Here is a 22590-nt window from a genome sequence, read left to right as displayed (position 1 = left end):
TGAGTTCATCGTAAGGCAGCGACACCCAAGAAGTGGAAGGTTGAGACCCAAAAGCCTTTAAGAGCACTGACTCGTCTTCAGTAGGGGTTTTGGACTGCCAACCGCCCCTCTGATTCAGGACCTCTAATATCTCTGCAAAGGATATATCCTCAGAGGGGGGGATCGAGGGGACCCTTCTGACTCATCCAGGTCAGATGTCAAAGACTCCTGTGAGGAGTCCAAGTGCCTCCTCTTGCACAATCTCTTCCTGGGTACCTCCTCAGTGGGGAGATCTGGGGAGGTCTTGGAAGAGCAGGGGACACCCTGTGGGGGTACTTGAGGCTCAGGGTCTCTTACGCTTCACAGGGGGACCGGTAGATGAAGAAGCGGACACAGGAACTTGAGGGTAGAGGGAAGGCTGAACTGATGCTGACGATGTCTTAGGAGACATGACTCTCCTCATGGCATCGAAAGCGCCATGGCTCCGATGAGAAGGGGTGGACGGACCTGGACAAACCGTCTGATCCTCCTGCACTGAAACCATAGGCTCCGAGCCTGAGGTAGGAGCCGAGCTCATCTGAGCCGAAGCCCCGAGAGGAAGAGTCGGCACCGATATCGGTCCGACTATCCTCCCCGGAACCGACAGGAGAGCATCGGCTCCTAGCATCTTCAGTCGGCGCCGAGGACGTCCGAGTAGATGGAACCGATAACACCGGTGCGGGTCTCGGTTCCAAGGGTTCGACAATCATCGGTTCTGATTCCTTCAGCTCCGAGGGTCCAGTACGGCTTGGAGGAGGAGTAGTCAAATCCGGTTCAATGGTCTTTGGCTCCGACGAAGAGGTCTGTGCCGACAACAATTTAGCAAGTCCTGGTGCCCGTAAAAGCTTCTGCACTAGCCGATCCATATCCAAATCAGAGAGGCTGTCCGAAGACTTAGAGGAATGCACCGAAGGTGCTGACTGGAGCAGAGGAGATGAGGGGACCTCGGAGACCAGCTCCAAGACTGGGAGCTGGCTCCGAACCAAAGGGACACTTGGTTCTGAGGACTGTGGAGCCAATGACCCTGTACCCTCTGATCTCTTTGCCCTCTTGGTCTGTTTGGAATCAGAAGACTTTAAAAATTTTGACGAAGTCCTGGCACTTTCCTGGCTACCCAACACTTCAGAAAAAGAATGCTGCAGTAACCCCCTATCTATTAGTTTTCTCCTCCTTTCTAATAGAACCCTAGATGAAAAGGAATGGCATATACTGCAGGAGTCTTAGAGGTGTTTAACCCCCAGACAATAGACACATTGGGCATGTCCGTCCGTAACTGACATTTTCTGTCCACAATCTGGACACTTTTTAAACCCCGATTTGGGGTGAGATTTCTCTCACTCATCAGATATTCTTTTAAAAGAACACCACAAAAAATACCTGTAAAGGCTAAATACAGGGCTAACTAAGCCCACACTAAGAAAACTAATAACAATTAAAGATAGCAAGACTAAATAGGGCCAAGAAAGGGCTTAACACCAGGAAAACAAAAGCTACACACAGGGTAGATCTCTAGAAAACTAACCTACTTAAAACTATATTATTTTAAATTAGAAACACACTGAATACTAACACTCACTCAAAAGACAAGAACAAAATAGTTTTTTTTAACTTGCGATTTGTCAAAATGGTCCGAGCTAACTGGATCACCGAGATCTCTCTTGCCACAGCAAACTAGATCTGAGGTAATTTCAGCAGTGCATTGTGGGATAAGGGGTTTTGGTCTCTAGCTACTGGCAAACCTTGAGCTTTGCTATCAGCTGTGTCAGAGCCGAGGATCAGCTCTGAACCCATCAGTGAGAATAAACGGTGAGATTTAACAACTTCACATACATAATTTCCCTAGTTACTCCAATTTGCTCACTCAGCATCTCTGACAGTACAGACTGCAAGGAATTTTTAAAGTCTGCCAACTCATTACACTCCCAAAAGATCTGTTCCCAGTTCTCTCTTTCTTCTGCATCACACCTCCAACATTTGCTGTCTACCTGAGGAAAAATTCTTTGGAGCTTGCTTGAGGTATAAAAATACCTGTGTAAACACTTCCCGGTTGTTGTTGTTGTGTCTTTCGGCTTTTCCTGGTTAGGGGTCGCCACAGCGGAACTCCGGTCTGCTAATGATCGGCAGTAGATTTTTTTTTACGTGCCGAGTTGCCGGCCCTGACGCACAACCTTCAACGAAGGTACACCCATTCACGCATATCTCCACACAAAAGACGCTCTAGCTGAGAATCGAATGGGACAACTTCTTACTGTGAGGTGACAACGCTACCGTAGCACCACCACCGCAGTCCTGTAAACACTTCCAGGTAAAGATCCTAAATCATCTAGACTTTGTTGTATGTTTGAGACATAACTTAGAAAATGACTCTGAATCTCTAATTTGCAAGTAATTCATACCCTAAAATTAAAGAAGAGGTGGACTTCCACTCTTTTACATCTGTTCTGGTTTCCGTCAATGACACTTCTCCATTAGACTTCACCGCCCTCTCGCTTTCCTCCTGAACATCATTTTGTTCCTTAAACTCCGTTTTGTAAAAATGAAGTGTATTAGCAGAATAGAGTACTTTTTGTGTTAAAGATGATCTACAACCTACCATAACTAAAGAAAACAGTTAAATCATTTTTTGTTCGAAGGTCTCTAAAGAAAATGAACAGTTATGGACCTCAGGGTATTGTACAAATGCTATTGCACTGATAGCAAAGTAGGGTGTGAAGCAGATAAAACTGAGAAGAAATGAAAATTCTGATCAATGTTGACATTAATTTAGGAAATTTAGGTTTTGGAGCTTTAGGCACTCAATGCTCAGAAAGATATACAAGAGACCAGCTCTGGTCTTCAACAGGACTGAGGCAGAAATTGTGAAATTTCTGGTCTGGAACGTATTGTAATTTACTACTACAGTATGTTCCAGACCAGAAATAGTAAATTACAATATGTTCCAGACCAGAAATTGTAATTTACTATTTACATTAAGTTCTCAAAAGATTAATTGCTTCATTTGCTCTTGGTTTTCAAAAGGATGCAAGACTGCAAATGTGTATGCAAGTGATTATAAGTCATTACATCTGCATCTGTATACTGTACTGCTCTTCTTACTGTCATCATGATATGAAACACTGCAGTTACATCCATGCAGACTTTTTTCATTGTCTTACCTCATAACAGTACTGCTGAACTTTGTGAAGAACTTTGTTCAGATCCTTGTTCAGTTGTTCAAGGTCTAAAACAACAGTTGCATATCGTTTCTGAAACTCGATGCTGATGGGTATAGAGCAAGATTTCTACATGGTAAAAAAAAAAAACTGAAATTTACACAAAAAGATTTACTCTACACCAGCCTAAAAAGCTAACAACATAAAAGGCTGCCCTTACCTGAATATTCAGTTTACCACATATTTAATTTACTTTAATGCACTCTGTTGATCCTCAGTTTACCACATATTTATTTGATTTTACTGCACTTTGTTGACTTTGGAGATCTAGCTGGACCCATGGATCTTTTTGCAGGAATTATCCAAGGTACTATTGACTATTTGTTAACTGTCTAGACAAACTGGTAAAATTTACCCTTTTCAGACACCTTCTGCACTCATATGAGCACAAAGACAATTGTATACACCACAATATAGACTATAGAAAACTACATTACATATTACAGTAAATATCAATGAAGTGTACGTCTTAGCAAAATAAGATGCAAAATAAGATGCTAAGTAGTACAATATAAACAGAGTTAACAATTAGCAGAACATAAAAAACACATATATGGAAAGACTGTTTAGCTGAATTGATCTGAACAAGTTAAATATATGTCACTGGAGAATACTTATCAGAAAAACTGAACTTAGATAAACAGTCTATATTAGGCACATCTGCAGACAAGTGGCTTTCAAGGTGAAACTGATAACATGTGCCAAGTAGCTTTTCCACTATACACTGTGTCTGAAACTCTTGGAACTGTTCTCACACACGTTCTTACTAAGCATACAACCAGGAAGCCCACAGAAAAGCTCATCTACGTCACCCAGTATCAGTGGGAGACTAATGATGCCCTTTATTTAGTAGATTTTCCTCACTTATCCCAGGTGAGAATTTGTGATAATCTAGACTGGTTTTAAAGGTTGCTAGGGAATGACTCTGCTTGATATGTAAGGGCAGCCCACTCCAAAAAGGGGAATACAGTGGGGTTAGGTGCTTGCCATGACATCTGGTATTGCTGATGGAAGGCTAAGCACAGATCACCCCCCACATGAGTCTGTATGACACTGAATAGAGGGATAGGGCTTTACAGGGGTTTTATGTTTATTATAGTAGCTAAGGGTACTGAAATTATTTCAAAATGGTGTAGGTGGTTAGTGAGGTACATGCCAAAGGGGGCATTATACTCAACAACTGGCTTAATAACAAAGGAATAAAGTAGGACAATGACGTCTGTGGACATTGAGGCATTACCATGAAGGATAAGTTGCGCAAACCACCGAGACATTGTGGTCAAAGTGAGTCTGTTATAAAGGTAGATAAAGTCACTGTTAACCATGTCAGATTTAAGTTCAGCATTATCTACATGGTTAACAGTACTGATGCTAGATTTACCAAAGGAAACAATGCTGCGCTTCTTACCGTGAAGGGTAAACCCATGATTATTGCGCCAAGTGATTTTTTTTTTGTTCTAGCCATTGCTGAAGAACCTGAGTATGACAATGGGATCTGATAATAGATTCCCAGTTTGCAATAAGCAAACTTGTTTAGCCATGGTCTGCTGATAATTAGCTTTCATGCCATATACCAAACAGGAGGTGGTGGTCCAGGGCAGAACCCTGTGGGACACCACTGGTCTCACACCTCTGTCTACAGCAAACCTTTCGGACCTTAACAATATGGGTTCTATCAGACATTAATTATCTATTCAGTTATCTATGCATGGATTAAGGTAGAGTTTGTCAATAAAACCAACATGGGGTAAAGTTTCAAAGGTGTTGGTAGAGTCCAGACAGTCAGTGTGGACTATATGCCCTTTATTCATGGCCTCAGTAACCCTTTTAAAGAACTCAACCAGGTTAAGTAGGTGTAATCTACCCAACTGGTGTATATCCAGGAATATAAGTTAACCTGCGTTATTAGTTCAGGTATAATACATTCAATTTTCTTACATATTACTATATATGTTAATAGGCATGTAATTTCTAGAGTGAAAAGAGGGATGACATCTGTGCAAAGGTCCTTCAGTTCCTAAAAAGAATGACATACCAAACAGAGACGTCTTCAATCAGCATGACTCTTCATGATCAGAGCTTCTGTAAGCAATTGGGTATTTAAAAAGCCAAGGTCCATTCACAAACAAATCCTATTCTGGCACACTCTTGCATCAGGGACTTAATTTTAGGGCATTAAAAAACAGTAAAAGACCCAGCAGAGTACAGGAAAGGAATTTCATTCATCACTGTGCTACCAAAATAAACTCTAGATCTGGAAATAGCAATGAGTCTGTAATGCACATAATGTCTGATAAAGGTGTGGATTAAAGATCAGCTTTTCTAAAAATAAGACACTCACAGGTAAATGTTGATACAGCCAGCTTAAGTAGCAACCACTTTGGAAACCCTTAGGTCTACTGGACGGTGGTTTGTTGCAGCAGTTATTGCACAGATTACCCACATTTTCCTACCTTTGGCAAAGATGTAAAATGTATGGATCCTTCAAAAAAACAGCTGCAGATAAATTCATGTCTATTTAAGGACATTCACAGTACGAAAAAGGTGCTCTTGTGCTTTTAGTATCAATGGAAAAAAGAATGAAAGATGGAACAGGTGGACAAACTGGAATCCAATGAGCAAAATTCTAGAATAGTACCCAGGATAACTCCATCCATAAGGGAAGCAAAGGGGGTTATAAGAACTGTAATGCCTAAAGGTCCACAATTCTGCAAAATGAAGTTAATGCTGCTGGGAAGAGTGTCTTCTGAGGCTGAATAAATGATGCCACACACCAGCTTTCATACGTAAATCTAGCAAGATGGTTCTTTCTTGAGCTCTGGTGGCCACTGTTGGTGTTGTGAGCTGCAAAAGCTTACATACAGCATTATTCCCTTGAGAAGGGTGAAAGGTTTACACTGCCTTGAAGCCTCATTGATGGAGACCAGGAGACTTTCAATAAAGCAGGCAGTACTGAATAGGTAAAATACCTTTAATACAAACATCAATATGGTCTAGAATCAGTTTTATATTTTTAAAAAAATTGCCACATACTGATTTCTTTATAGATTTAATAAAATTTTGCTTGTTGAACACTTTTCTATGTTTGACATTAATCAGTATAGACAAATACAAGGTACTGCTCTGGAGACGCACCTTACACCAAATTATGCAAATTTATGTATGGGTTTGTTTGAATCTGAATGCATACATACGCAGGACTTTTTCTTAATAATATAGTACTGTTTATTACTTCTACACACTATTTACTATGTATTTGCATGGGTGACCTGATGACTTTCAGATATTTTTAAAATGCAAAAAAAAAAAATAAGCATGGAATTACATTTACTGAAAAATGTTTTTCAAGTTTAGATTTATATATTCAGAATAAGAACATAATTTGTACTAGGTTATATAGGAAAATAATTTTGAAACGTACTTTTTTACATAGTTATAAGCTGCCATTCACAACTCACATTAGTGGCTCTCTCTATAGGTGAAGTATTAAGAACTAGAAGATTGTGTAGTAAGCAGATAGACTTCTTTGCATGAATCACAATTTAACTGATTTACTTTTAAAAAAGATCAAGTAAGATATTCGTACGTTGAGGTTAATCAAAGAAAATAGGAAGAATTGTTAGTATTAAACAAATAAGGAAAGAGACAGAAATGTTTTTAATAATTTGTTAGCGAATGCAAACTTTTTTCCTGATACAACTGATTTATTTGTTGAAGGAACACTGACAACAGTTTGCATAATGACCCTAAATTAAGTGATGTAAAGCTGACCATATCTTATAAGAGATGCAGGAAATTGAAGAATATATCAGTTCATAGTTATTTTGAGAGAGACATAAAATGTGAACATACCCTACATCTTTTTTTATTGGACTACCATTGTAGTTCATGTAATATATGCACATGTAAACTACTAAGATTCATTTAATTAATGGTAAGAATTGTATATGCAGAAGATACTGAGAACGTAATACCAGTGAAGTAGTTTATTTAAATTCATACATATGTGGCAAACCAGACAAGTTTAAGAAACAGAGTCAGGAACACACTAATGATGTTAAAAATAAGAGTGGAGAATCCTGTAGCACCAATTATATTATACAAACATAATGGGCGATACTAAAGAGTATGCATTCATGGACTTCCAAGATGGCTACACACTGAACAGTAGCTTTCTTTCAGTGTGAAAACAAACTGTGAAAATGGAGTGCCATAGAAAATGTTTTTGGGTAACATTCAGTTACTGGTTAATAAGTACACTGTCTGGATGTCAGCAAAGATGACATTTGGAAAATCTGAAAGAAAATCAACCTGAAAAGATGAAGCAAAAACTCTTTTGGAAAGGATTCTGCAGCTGCTCAGAAAAAAGCAGTTCAATCCTCAGCTTTGGTTCAAGAGATGGCTTCCAGTAACTTAGAGGAAAAAATAAATCAAATGTACTCAGAGATGACTAAAACAAATGAAAAATTAAAGGAATATATCAACTCAAATAATAAAAGGCTGAAAAAATACAAGTAGTTTTAACTAGTTCTCCAGATGAACTGATAAAACAGCAAAAATCACAGGTTGAAGCAGAGAAAGAATGGCACTTCTTGAGAAGACCTGTTTAGAGGTTCATAGCTGAGTACTAGGCTAACTGCGCTTGTGGGCCATTTTAAACCTAGCCAATTACCTCTTGTGAGGTATGTGGCATGTGTTTGATAATATAACCAAAGGATAGTTCTACAGAACATCTAGGCTATGCACAAACTAAATGTGTTTTAAACAAAAGTCACTAGAGTTAAAGTATATTTTTCATGAGAGAAGCTACAAGGATGATAAAATAAACTTAGCCTATCAGGAATGTACTAATAAAAGACGAACTAAGGCTAAACCATGGTTTTCTGGTGATATAACTGATTACCAGAATAATACAGGGAGTTTGAAACAACCTTTAAGAGTAACTTTGAAGTATAATAACAACATAAGAGGTATCTGTGATATCATCAGGAAAAACTGGGGTATATTACACACAGGTGACAGATTAAAAGAAATTATAAGTCATAAACCACTGTTCTGTTTTAAACGAAGCAAAAACTTAAAAGATCTGCTGTGTAATGAGAGATCTAGAATATGTACCAATAATATTGCACATCAGGGAACTTTCCCATGTCAGCATTGCAAAGCCTGTAAATATATTAGGAAGAACAATGTATTAATTAATGCTTTTGTGCTAAACATACTGAAGTAAACAAATTATTTTAGTATTAAGAAATATAGGCTTTACTGAATAACGACAAGAAAGGCTGGGCAAAGAAAAGTTTAATATTAATACGTTGTGATATTGGGCTGCTGGGGTGCGAGTGGGGTGTAAAGTGTAACTGATTTAATTTTTACAAGGGTAAATGTCCAGATTAATGCCCTTGGCATAAGCTATAAACAAATGTAATTTGTTTTATAAGCAAGTAGGCTTGAAAAATAAGATAATGAAAGCCATGACAAATGTTGTTTCATATATCTGCAAAAATGTTAGCATTTTTTTTTCCAAATTGTGAATGTTCACTGGGAGTGACGAAGTCTGCAGCTGTATGTTCTGTTCTGAGTAAGATTCATTGCAGACTTTTTTTTTTTTTACATTCAAAGACACTGTCTGCAGGTGCAAGTAATTAATCTCGAGAGTTCTGAGTATTCTTTGTTGAGGGAAATGCAAAATTTAAAGGTGCAATGGCAAGCATTTCAGTGAAAAATAAAATTATGGGAAGTGAATAAGAGATTACTTTAATGTATTTAATAGAACAGTGCACCATTTAGTTTTATTTAAAGACAGGCACTGCACATTTTCTTGGGGCTAAAAGTTAATATTTTCTGAAAGCAACTATGCTGCTTCTCATATATGGGAGGGGAATGCAAACAAGGAAAGAACAGACAGCATGAGTGTAAGTGGGAACATAGGCTGTATGGATAACCTTACTTTTAGGTTATTTAATGACTAAGAGTGCAGCTGTCAGTTTGGGGGAAATGTTCCTATGTGGAGTGTTAAACTTAATTTTTTTGGAGATTTACATAGTTTTGTGTATTTGTTCAAAGTTAATAGGGGATGGGGGTGCCCTGAAAATGGATTTACTTTTTTTGAGAGTTTTCATTAAAACAAAAAGTCTTAAAAATGTGATATAGGTTCAAATGGAGATGAGAAGAAACAACTGTTTAAAAGATCAGCCTGCCAAAAATTAGTGCGTGCATGCAACATAAAAGTTGGAAATACTGTCATTGTATAATAGGCAAGAACAATAGCTTTTTATCATAATGGGTACTCTATCCATATTACCTTGGAATGTAAATGGCCTTAAAGGAATAGAAAAAAAGAGAGTAATGCATTATATTAAGAAATGCAGAGTGCAAATAGCAATACTGTTGGAGACACATATGAAGAGAAATGAACATGTGAATTTGACAAAGAAAGGATTTCAGGATGGATATTCAGCAGAATATCAGGGATAAAGGAAAATGTAAGCAATTACCTTAACTGCTAGGGGGGCTCCTATAGTGACTTTAGAGAAAAAGAGACAATGGTACAGGGCTCCTGGCAAGGGAGACAGATTACAATGGTGATTACTTATAGTCTACCCAAAACTACTATTATAGAGCTTAAGAAAACTTTGGGAAAAATAATCAGCATTCAGCAGGGAATATTACTTACACATGGGGACTAAAACTTGATTTGCAGTAGTGAGGATGTATCGGAGAAGACTAAGAAGGGAAAATATAACAAAGGAAGGTAGATTTATGAAGAAATGTATGAAAATATTTGGTATGGAAGATGTGACTTCAGTAGTAGGAACCCAGACAAAATTAACATTTTTTTCAAAAGGTACAGTAAGTGGGCTAGACTAGATATTACTTATATTTCACAGTAACAATCATGAATTTCTGCACTCGTAGGTCTTGGTCCCTGCATATTATCCTGATACATGGGAGTGGGGTAAGATGAAGATACATCTCCTTGGCTCACAGTCAGATTGAGATTCACATGTAAGAAAACATAATAGGCTATCCAATTATATAAAATTATAAACATGAAGGTTACTTACAGAGATTCCAGCAAAATCATTAGGCAGCAGCTAGAAAGGTCAAATGAAAAGAGGAAGATAGTGAGCAGGAATAAGTGCCCAGTGCACACATCCTTCGCAAAACTCAGGTGACAGTACTCACATCACTGTGATATGGCCATGTTGATAATTCTTCCTCAATTTTCACACCTAGATTTTCTTTGGGCAATCCTGCTTCTCTGACAATTTGATCTGCATATAAATTAAAATTATACGAATAAAGTATACAACCTTGTTGTACACCTTTACCAATTTTAAACCATCCTGTTTCTCCTTATTTTGTTTCAACTGTTGCTTTTGATCTTGAACTATTTGGACTGTGCATGACAATTATCAGGTGTGCTCTGATATAACAACACTTCTCAGTGTGCCCCAAAGGCCTTGATATAATCAAACACATCTAGGTATCCTTTTGCTATTATTTTGCCCTTTCAATGACCTATTTTTTATTCTTAGTTGTTTCCCAAATCCTACTTGCATTATTCATTGTTGTTTCCCAAATCTTACTTGCATTTTCGGCAGCTATCATTTCAAGAATGTCTGAAATCTCCAGTAAATGATCTTAAGAAGCATGCTAGCATTTGGGATCAGAGTGACTGTGTAACAATTTCCACAATCGGCTACTATCACTTTTCTTTAAAACTGGTATAAATAGGTCTTTTAAAGTCAGTTGACTAATGTTGTTGTCCAAAGCTCTTGGTGCACTGCCTGTAAATAATGTAACAGTGGTGGATTTAGGCCATGGTACAGGGCCACACACACCACCCCCTTTTTGACCACCTGCCATACAACCTGATGGTAAAAACAAAAGTTAAACTCTTTCAGGTGAAATCGGAAAATGTGCTGCAAACACGATACACAGTTGAGTGTACCTCATTTGCTATATTTTACAATTTCAACCCACAGAGGTTTTTTGTGTTTTTATATTACAAGTCATGATGGAAGATGCAGTTGGAGTAGCCAGTCATCTTAAAATCCTAAGTGACTACTGCAACCACGTCTTCCATCCTGAATGATAAAGCTCTCAAAAGGGAGGTCGAGAGGAACTCATCTAAGTAATGCGGAAATGAGAAAGAAGAGAGACAGGTACTTAAATGGCAGCTACAAAATGACTGTAATTTTTTTTAGAATTTCTTTAGCTCTGCCATTCAAGATATGTAAAATGTATTACTGTGCGCCTTGAAGTTTTTTACTTGCCGTAGTTTCGAATGCTGTAACGCTAATGATATACATCTCGCTGTTATTTACAAGTTTAGTCGCGCCTATTGGCAAGTTAATTTACTCATACATTTCTTCACTTTTTCTCAACTGTTTGATATAGGAATACCCCTTCCCTATTATATGTGCAGCCCTACCCATTCCAACCTTTCAGCCAAAGTGAAAGAACCTGTTTGAAGACTTAGGGACACAGCTATTTTCATAACAAAGTGAAGCATTCACATGACAAAGAAGCAGTTTCTTTATCTTGTTTAGAAAAAGTTGATCCTGGAATCTCTCTGGATAGCAGCGGGTAAGTCTTTTTTTTTTTTTTTTTAATTCTGGCAGGATCAAACAAGATACTTTTGGGTACCAATGGGCCCAATGCTGTTTGAAGATGAAACGATTGTTCCTGCTGTGCTGTTTGATATTGTACCTTTGGCTTTGTAGGAATAATTTGTGGTTGGGTGAAGCTAGAATACAAGTTGTAACTACTGTCTTTGTGCAGTGTAGCCATTATTATTTAATTTTATCCTAGTAGGGTCAGTTCAGTTCAGATGCTTCAGGAAGGGAGAGGGCTTTGGGGCTGTTTGTGGAAGAGATGTGACCCTACTGTTTGCTGTTGTAATTCTGTCTTTACAGAACTGATGTATTATTTTGGATGAAGTAAGATGCATACAAGCTGTGATTACTGCTTTTGTGGGAAAAAAATATATTTATGCAGCAATTGTTTTATTTATTTATTGCTTAAAACTGGCATGGTCAGTCCAGATACTGTAGATAGAAATGTGTATGAGGGCTGTCTGTAGATGAAATTATTAGCTCTGCTGCTTGCTGTTATAATTACTACTTTGTAGGACTAATGCACATTTTTGTAAAGCAAGCTGGAATACATGTTGCTGCTACTATCTGATGGGGATTTGGGGTTGGTATAATGATCAAAGTGTTTTTCGCACAGACACAAAGTACAAGATTTGATTCTGACCTTTGGGAAAAAAATGCTAAGCTCAAATAGCGCACAAAGCAGTTAACCTAGTACTTATGTATGAGACAAAATACATTAATGCTACCTTTTTTTTGTATTGTTTTATCATGTCAGGCTGAATACTTAATGTATTTTTTTATCCTGTCACTATCAAACCAGATCTTTTAGGTAGGTTATGGGGGCTGTCTGCAAATGAAATTATTGGCCTTGCTGTTTTGTTTTTGTAATTCTGGCTTTGCAAGACTAAGTTGTATTTGGGAGAAATAAGATGGAATACAAGCTGTGATGACTGTGTTCATGAAAGAATACATTAATACAACCATTATTTTCTTTTTCGTTTAACTTCACAGGGTTAGACCAGATACAAAAAAAAAAAAAAAAAAAGACAATGGGTATGGGTCTGTCTTTGGAAGAAATGTCTGGCCCCTGGCGTTTGCTGTAGTAATTCTAACTTTCCAGGACTGAAGTGTATTTGAGTGGAACAAAAAGGAATGCAAACTGTGATTACTGTTTCTATGAAACAAAACCTACAGTGACGTAATACTTTTTTTTCATGGAAGGGTCAGTCCAGATAATTCATTTGGTCAGTGGTTATGGGGATTGTCTGTTGATGAGATGATTGGCCCTGAACTTTTTTTAAAATACATTTTTGCATTCTGCTGAAGGAAGTGTTTTGTGTTGCTATATTTTTGCACAAATTAAATGGAATCTTTACTGATTCACCCAAGTGTGTGCTTCTGGTTTACATTTGATATTGCATGCCAGTTATTTTTCTCTGTGATATGCTACAATGGTTGCATTTGTTTTCATATATTGCATATACTAAAAATGAGTTTTAGTTTAGGGCATTGTTTTCATAACTATTTCTTTAAGTTATTTAAGTTATTCATCGTTTTCACAGACATAATTACAAAATTGCTTGCTTTTACTATGATACCACATGTAGTGATATTGCCTTCACTGGGACTCTTTACTAGGCTATCACAATGCATATGCAAACTGTGCCACTATGGAAAGGGACTGTGACTTTCTATGGGTAACGAAATCTCACCTGGGTATGCCTTGAAACACCTGGTGCTGTCTGTAAATTTGCTGTATACCGGATAGGAGTTACTTCCATCCACTACCACAGCTAATGAACAATGGTGCTGTCAGATCATGTTAACGTGACCTTTAAACAGACTCTGACACCCAGTGTTTTTCTCCAGTGCTGGTGTACTTTCCAGACTGCACCCCCCACCTTCAGTAAATTCCTGGATCCGCCATTGTGTAAAATTTGCATCTGACTGCTGTAGTACTTTCATGGGAATACCACTACGGCCTGGTCCTTCATTCTTTAGTGAAGCTTTCAATGCTTCTTTGACTTCTTTCTTCACCACCACTGTTAGTGATCATAAGATAGGTTGAAATGGCTGATCTTTTAAAACTTTTACAGTAAAATAATTTGGTGTAGGCTTTCCATATTTTTTAATCTTCTCAGCATAATTCATCATAGATCATTGAGTGTGCTTTAACATTCCAAATTGAGGCTACAAGTTTCTTTCTTTTATAGTTTTTTTTTTTTTTTAAAAGCCAACACTGTTCTAGTATTTTCTGATGATATCTCCTTGTCACTACAGTCCTCTTCTTCATTTTACCTAGAAGCACTCTGGAAATTTTCAGCTAAGTTTAATAACTGCCCACCTCTCCTCTGGCTTTAGCTTTTTGGCATTTCTCAGCAATATTCAAGGTCTCAGTCAAGAATTTTGACTTTTAACTTTTTTAATTTTTGCAGGGACATTTTGCCTTCCTCAAATACAACCTTCTTGAGATCTACCCATAAATCTTCTGGTATTCTGTTATTTGATACATACACAACTGGAGTCAAGTCGATCGTTCAGCTAGAACTTTATTACTGGTCGTGCTTCAGCTTATGCCTTCAAGGAATAATGAATAGTTGTGCAAGAACTTGTCATAACCTTAGATGTTTTTCTCTTCCACATTGCAGTATCCATAACAGTAGGGAGTTGCTGCCTGCAGCGCCACCATCCGGCCAGTATACCAAAGTCTTTGTTCCAGGAGGGTGCGTGTTAACGTCCCTTACCAGGGCCATAAACTGAAGAGTATAAAGGTGACGTCTGCACGCATCCTCATCAGAATTTTTCTGCCGCAGTGTACGTTGGACTCCTGTTTGTTAGTTCCATAAGCAGATTGGGTTTCTTCAGACAACCGGTTACGATTCTGTTCAAGAGCAGATGACCGCTTCTTCAACATATACAGATAAGTGCCCTGTTGGGTTTTTCCTTGTTTTTGATTACAGTTTAGATTTGCATGTCAGCTAGAAAGGGGAAGTATGCTTGTGGGAGGCAAATTCCTCACATGGACACGCACGAGAAGTGCGTATTTTGTTTAGGCGAGGCCCATGACCATACGTCCTGTCCCATTTGCAAATCTTTCATCCTCAAAACTCTTTGTAGCCGCCTCGCAGCACTGAAGTTGTATTTACAGAATCAAAGGCTACATCGCTTAGCGCTCGGTATGGAATGAGGGATAGGCCTGTCCACCGAGCCACCGAGGAAGAAGGCTACGAAAATTAGGCCGAAATCAAAAGCTGCGCCACAGGCGTATGAGCAGGTTCTTGAGGCACTTGAAAGCCCAGAATCCTCTCAGACGGCGGTTTCAAAAGCAGGCCCGGGAACCTTAATGGAAGTTGTGATGCCGGAAAGTTGGGAACCACAACTCACTCAGTTGGAAGGACATGCTCCTGCTCCTTCTCTTCATGCTAAACAGATGTCCACCTCGATGCTTTCTCCACCAGCTACTCCTTTGAAGAGAAAACAAAAAACTAAGCACCCTGAACCTCAACCAGTTCTTGGCTGGGAAGTGTTTTCACAAAGTCTCTTTAAGGCATTTCATGCCTTGCAGACACAACTTCCCCCTACTCTCTCATCTCAGCCACCCTTACAGGTATCTGAGGAAGACTACTCCTCTTCTGAGGAATCCTTTTCTTATGAAACCCAAACAGACTCCCCCAAGGATTTTATTACCCCAGAGGAGGAGGATTCCATTTCTCCTGAGTCCCCAGGAGAATAATTTACCTTTGGGGACACTATTTCCCTCATGAGGTAACATTTTAAGTGGCAGGCATCTGAGGTTTCTGACTCCAAGAAAAGGATAACTTTTTTTTTTACACCAAGCAGCTGCTTATACACAAGTGCTACCACAAGATTAACCGATTAATTGATTAATCAATGCTATAATGATTTAAATTACAAATTTAAAGTGCAATCTGTATAATACAACATAGCTTTTTAAATCTCAGTATAATGTAAAAAATGCATATCCAACTTTTAAATATTTAACTTAAATGCTTTTTAAAAAAAAAAGCAAACTTTTTTTAGACAGCTTATTAGAAACTTTACTTAAACATTCAAGATAGCCTCCAAGTTTAACCCCCTTGGTTGTACTGTCCTATAATTTAAAATAAACTTACTTTCAGCTCTAATAATTTGTGAATAAAATCACCCCCTCTATCTAAATATGGTTTAGCTAGCACACAGAAGAAAAAAAAACTAGTCAGAAACCCATGGGCCCAGTGAAAATGTTCTGCAATTGGGCTGTCTCCAATATGTTCCAGACTTGTATATAAGCAGCTGTTTGATGTAAAAAAAAAAAAAAAGTTATTCCTTGAAGGCATAAGCCAAGGTACCAGAAGCACCAGTAATAAAGTTCCACCTGAACAGCTGACTTGGCTCTGGTTGTATGTATTTTACTGATGTGGATTTATCATGTTTGTGATGACTGTCATTTGAACATACTTTGATACCACTGGCTACCTCACCACTACTGTTTGACCCTCTGCATCTATTTTTCTTTGAACTCAAGTGGTATATTTTCAAGATCGTACTTTACCAAGCACACAAATGACAATCTACTTCATCTATAGCAGCTGGTGATCTGTATAACAGCTTGTCCTAGGTTTTGTTTTGCTGATGTTTCTGAGCTTTTCCGTCATTTTTTTCCTCAGACACAGTCAGATTTCCGCACCACCCACTAATCAAAGTCCATGTGTGCAATCTCTGTTAATGTTGTTGAAAAATGGGGCTTGCAAATTAATAGATTTTCTAACAAAATTCTATCACACATTGCCCTGTTTCATTTCTATTACGAAGCCCATATTTTCAAACCACTTCACGTTCTCCTTTGTTCCTACCTTTCCTGCTCTAGTCAGAAGTGCAGCTGGCTCATCCAGCACCCTGTGCTGGTATCATGAACCAGAGTCCCACCCTCTCAGCTCCTCAAGCAGTTGCTACAATTTAGACAACACATGGACTGCTACACCGCGCAGGTTTGACCACATATTTAATACAGACTTTTAGAAGCCAGTATTGCACTTGATAAGTGGATCAACTGTCCACACCACACTAAGACTCTGTATGAGGGGCACTTCCCCCTCTTGCCCCACTCCAGCTTTGCTACTAATTCTAGTCACCCATGACTATCAGTATATTATGTTTGCATGTGCCTTAAATTTCAACTTGTCCTTGCTTGTAGGACTAATCAACTTCATCCTCTTCTGCCTCTGTTGTTGGACCATACATCTAAATTACATTCAGGCTAATGGGCATACCTTATAAATGAAAAGGTATTATGTGTTCACAGATTGCACTGCATTTCTTTACAGTTCTTGCATATTTCTTCTTAATTGTAAATCCAACACCATTTTTATTTTCTTCCACTTCAACACAGTATACTGTGCGTTTATCATCAACCCTTATTACATATATAATATAGATTATGTATATATGCATGCGTGTGTATACATCTATATATATATATATATATATATATATATATATATATATATATACATACATTATATTACACACACACACATTTATATCTCTATACACACACACACACACACACACACACACATATATATATATATATATATATATATATATATATACATACACACATACACATACACACATTTACATCTAAGTGCAACTAACTCTGGGCAAGACCGCAATCCAAACTGTAGCTTGCTACAGATCCCCAACCATGCCCCAGGATTTCACTCCATTTCTTGATACACTGGAAAATATTGGGGTACAAGTTAACACCCTAATAATGGGCGATTTCAACTACCCCACCATGAACTGGAAAAACTCTGTACCCAAGAACTACCACATAGGCGGTAGTCTACTTAACACTGAAAGTGTGATAAGAGACCTTGGGACACAGGTGGACAGTAGTCTCTCCTTTGATAATCACATCGCCGCAGTAGTCAGGAAATCCTTCTATGTGGCACACCTCATCACAAAATGTTTCTCATCCAGGAAAAAGAGAGATCATTGTTCCCCTCTACTCATCACTCATTAGACCCATTATAGAGTACTACGCCCCTTTTGGTATGTACCTCACAAGACATCTACAACTGGAAAGGCTGCAGAAATACCTCACAAAGAGGATTACTGGCCTCAAACAGATGCCCTATGCAGACAGTCTCAAAAAACTCCAGCTTTACTCTGTTAGGTATCGCCTGCTCAGAGGCGATCTCTGCCTAACATACAAAGCTATGTCAAACCCAGAGCTGTTGGATATGCTCCACTTAAAGAAATCCCAATCCCTCCGAGCTACATGCTCTAAGGACCTAAACCTTGTCATCACAATAAAAAGAACAGGCTGGAGGGATAGATTCCTGTCCCAGAGACTTCCTATACTTTGGAACAAACTACCTATTTACATCAAACAAAGCTCCTCATTAGCACTCAAGAAAAATCTTGATGATTAGATGGGAGATAGGAAACTCACCCCAGGGATCACTTCTGTGGCTCTGCTTGACAAGGGCACAGGAAAATAATTTTCTTGGGTGGCGAAAGCCAGGGTACCTTTTTGGCTAGGCTTATATAGGCCCTAGGGCCAATAGCCTAGTACCTACCTATGAACCTATAATGGAGGGCAACTCAAATTAAATGCTTTTACTGACTGTAAACCAAACGCCATGGATTCATGATGAAAAGGTGTTATGTAACCTTGTCTGATTTTGGGGAAGATACAGGGATACATCTCTTGCAGTGGTGGACAGTTGGACTGCAGGCACAGTGGGTGAAATCAGAGAAGTGCACAACTGTCTGGCTGAGAACCTTTACACTGAATCCTGAGGGGGGTTACTGGCTCTAATAAGATTTATTTTTGCTAATTGTAATAGGTTATTTCATGTAGTACTGTCAACAAAAATTTTGGATAAGTAGTACAGATCACTTGATATACAGACGTTTTCACAGAAAACACAGTACTTCAGATGCAACTATCCATGTGAGACAAGAATCTTCTTCAATGGATGTGGCTGACATCAGTAACCAATGGCCCTAACTGGAATCCAGAAGAAAGATTAACTAGTTTACACATAAGATGTTAAGTGGGATGAAGGAACTCCAAAGATCGACTGTGGAAATGGAGTACACTAGAATGCTAGGTGAAAGAAATTTCCCAGTGTTTTCTGTATATACAGATGTGCCACATACTCCCACAAATTTAGGTTTACATAAAAATGTTTACATAAATGGTGCTACATGCCTAAGACTGCAGCATAAGTGTCCTCATATGTCAGGTGAATGCTGAAGATGTACAGATGCTCACTGGGTACATCTTTTAGAAATGTACCAGTCTGGTAGAGAATAAATACCTGATACATGCTTGTCTTGATATATTCTGACGAGATAGGGCAGAATTAATTCTAACCATGTTTTGTTTCTGATCAGATAAACCAGAATTAACTCAGAACCATGTTTCTGCTGGACAATGCACGTTAGAGTAAGTAGGATCACCAAGAAAATATCCTCTTAAATGTTGCTAGAAAAAAAAATATTATAACTGGGAAGAGGAAGAATCCCCCCCCCCCCATTTAAAGTACTGATGAAAGAAATAGATGATAAAGATGCACTGTTGTTAGAAGAATCAGACAATGATACACAAACAAGGGGCAAACATGGTTAAGCTGATTAGACAACCCCAGTTACGAAGACCTGGACATCCATTTATGTTAGCATGCAAGGTAAACTAGTATTTAGAAGCCCTGGCTTCCATGGAAGAAACTTTTTTTTTGTACTGCTATATACAGAAGTCAGTGGAGTACTGCTTGTCATAAAACAATATACAGTACAAATTTGATTACAAACTTGTCAGCATAGTATCATAGTAGCATATGACAGGACAATGCAGAAAGTTTGAACATTGATCAACACTGTTTTACTTGGCTCTGTAGAAAAAGCCATTTATTAAAAAAATAATTACCTATTTATCTTGTAAAAATCTTGATATTATGCAATGAGTGTCCATTAATATTCAAAAATAGCATGTTGATTGGTCAGCCCAACCAGCGTGCTCGTTGTAAATCCGAGCATATACCAATGGAAAAAGGTCTGGTTGCCAGGACTTAGAAACCCGGAGACTTGAAACTAACGAAAGAGATAGGACAGACAAAAATAAAAGGATAATCAGGTATGTTATGCAAAACTAGAGAAATGTACCTGATTATCCTTTCATTTTCTGTCCCGTCTCTCCCTTATGTTCAGAGACTCCCGGTATTTTTTTTTTATTAAAAAAAGAAGAGCATAGACATAGCAGCCATCATACAGCACTGATGCACTGCTTAAGTGTGGAAACGAAAGTCACATATGCATGGACAGTACATCAAAAAAAGCACCAAGATATCGGAGGAACATTATGGAGTCTTCGGACACTATTTAAGAAAAGTGACTCATTTTTTTCTTAAACAATGTCATTGTGTAATAGCAATAACTGACTCCATGGTATGGTACGTTGAATATTTATCCACGGTTGTCCTTTTAATCACGAGGATTTTGCTCTTGTGATTAAACCACACCAACCATGGGTAAATCTTCAATATACAACACCAACATCGTTGATTATTGCTAAAATACACACAATTCTATTTCAAAAATATAAATAAAACAAAAGTGGGAAAATTACTGCAATTACAAACTTAATCCTCATATTACTCATCCCCACAGTCTAAAACTAGGTTCTGTAATCTAGGTACTCTACAATCCAGTACTGAAAACAAAATGATTACCCTGTAGTTATAAAAATGTTCTAATAATATTAAAAGTTAAAGTTTCTCCACCTGCAGATGCTAATGAGTTCCATCCCATTGTGAATCTGTCCTTCGATAAAAATTCTTGAAAGGATCATCTATGAGCACATGCTAGAACACATTCTAAAGTATATCTTGACCAAACATACAATAGGAATTATATACAAAGCACAATAAAACCATACCATGTTGAAAAAGAACTTTTGAAACCATTGGCCACTCTATACTACAACAGAAACTAACCAGCTGTGGGTTTCCAATGAAGCTACAATGTAGTTTGAAGACTAACAGAGATTTTAGAATTCCTGGGCATAATATATATTCACCAACTATATGCACCGCAAAAAGTCTTCCACAAACCTCAGTCATTAGTCCATTCCTGTTCTTATTCATAAGTGGCTTATAATGGGACCTTTCACACAAATTGTCTGCTTTATGCAGATGTCATAGTCCTTACTAAAGGAAGTAAAGCACTTAATGCCTTTGATAAATCTCTTCAAAAATGACAGTGCTTAGTAAGGAACTGATTTATCTGCAAACAGCTTAATAAACATTGACAAAACCAATGTTATGCTGTTTGGAGCACACAAAAGCTCCCAAGCAGTTAGAATCACAGATCCAACAGGCACTCCTCTACCCTGCAGTAAACAAAAAAAAAAAAGTTTAACATCTGTTAAGATTTTCTCCTTCACTACTCAAGCAGAAACGTAAGCTAGCAAACTTATATTACAAATAAATTTCTTATCTCCTTAACAGAGGGTAAACAGGCGATTAGGATCAATGTGCCGATTCCCAGAATCATCTATAGACTCCCTATCACTGTTCTGTTATCACAAAAAATACAGCCCTTATACAATGCACTGAAAACAAAATTACTCAATTTGTACACCTTGGTGTCAAAAGGGAAGCACAATACACCACCTTAAAGAAAGGTAACTGCACACTAGTCACAGCAAGAACCTAATTTCTATTAAATGCATTAATATTCAAAAGACTTAAGAAAAGCTACTGCTTAACGCTAAAAAAACTGTTTGTCAAGCCACACTACTACTCAAGAAGAAAACAAGAAGGGCTGCAACTCATGAGACCACATATCAAATCTTCCACTAAAGAAAAAGCCTTTATAAAAATTGCCTCAGCTAGCTAGAAAAACTTCACAGATAGTACTAGGACTATTCATAATCTTAAATTATTCCAACAATAGCTCAAGAAATAATTACTGGAAGAAAACAAGTACAAGTATTTCAGATATACAGGCTATCAAAAAGAATTAATGCTGGAATATCCTGCATGTCTGGCCATATTACTACTGACGGAAGCATGCACTTGAAATAAATGTCATTATTATTATGAGAAAAAACTTCCCAAAACAAGGGCAAGCAAGTATAGTAAGTGACAAAACAACACGATCACTGCCACAGAAACACCAGCAACTAACCAAGCCTTGGAAGAAATTCTTTTTATTCCACCGACTAAGCGCTTTCACCAAAGTTGGCTTCTTCAGAGTCAGTGTTTTACAAAAAACATATACATTTTATACTCTTCAAACACAATGACATCACCTTGTAAATCAATAAACTACTCCAATTAGTCAATTAATCAATAAACATTGCTCAATACTAAATACTAAATAGTAAAACAATTCCTAAAACATAACTAAAATTAAAATTCTCTCAACAGTTCTACTAATCTAATAAGAATAAAGGTATAAAAAATATATACACAAACAGTAATATATATAAAATAGTTGTTCAAAATCAACCCATTCTATATATACCATACATATAAATCTTCAACCATTTATGTAAATATACATTTTATTAATCCCACTAAACATTTTAAAAAATGACATATGTAATATATTTCATTTGATTTGTTTATGTGTATGCATATACATTAATCTTCATTGTATTTTGTTTATTTTCTTTTGTTTTATTTCATTTTATCTTATTTTGTACTGCTGTTAAATTATACAATACTGGCCTTAAG

At 37.6% G+C, this 22590-nt stretch overlaps 1 protein-coding gene across 1 annotated transcript in view; it reads right to left on the bottom strand.

Annotated features, from left to right (window-relative positions):
• Positions 1-22590, bottom strand: part of LIN9 (lin-9 DREAM MuvB core complex component) — a 2964607-nt gene that overhangs the window by 358938 nt on the left and 2583079 nt on the right. Inside the window, exon 12 of the mRNA XM_044059638.1 lies at positions 3174-3299. Coding sequence (XP_043915573.1) covers positions 3174-3299 — 126 coding nt within the window. The remainder of the gene's footprint in view (positions 1-3173; positions 3300-22590) is intronic.

The sequence above is a fragment of the Protopterus annectens genome, chromosome 1.part2 (assembly GCF_019279795.1).
Source record: "Protopterus annectens isolate FY-2018-M chromosome 1.part2, PAN1.0, whole genome shotgun sequence".
Taxonomy (NCBI): Eukaryota; Metazoa; Chordata; order Ceratodontiformes; family Protopteridae; genus Protopterus; species Protopterus annectens.
This window is presented reverse-complemented; position numbering and strand designations above follow the sequence as displayed.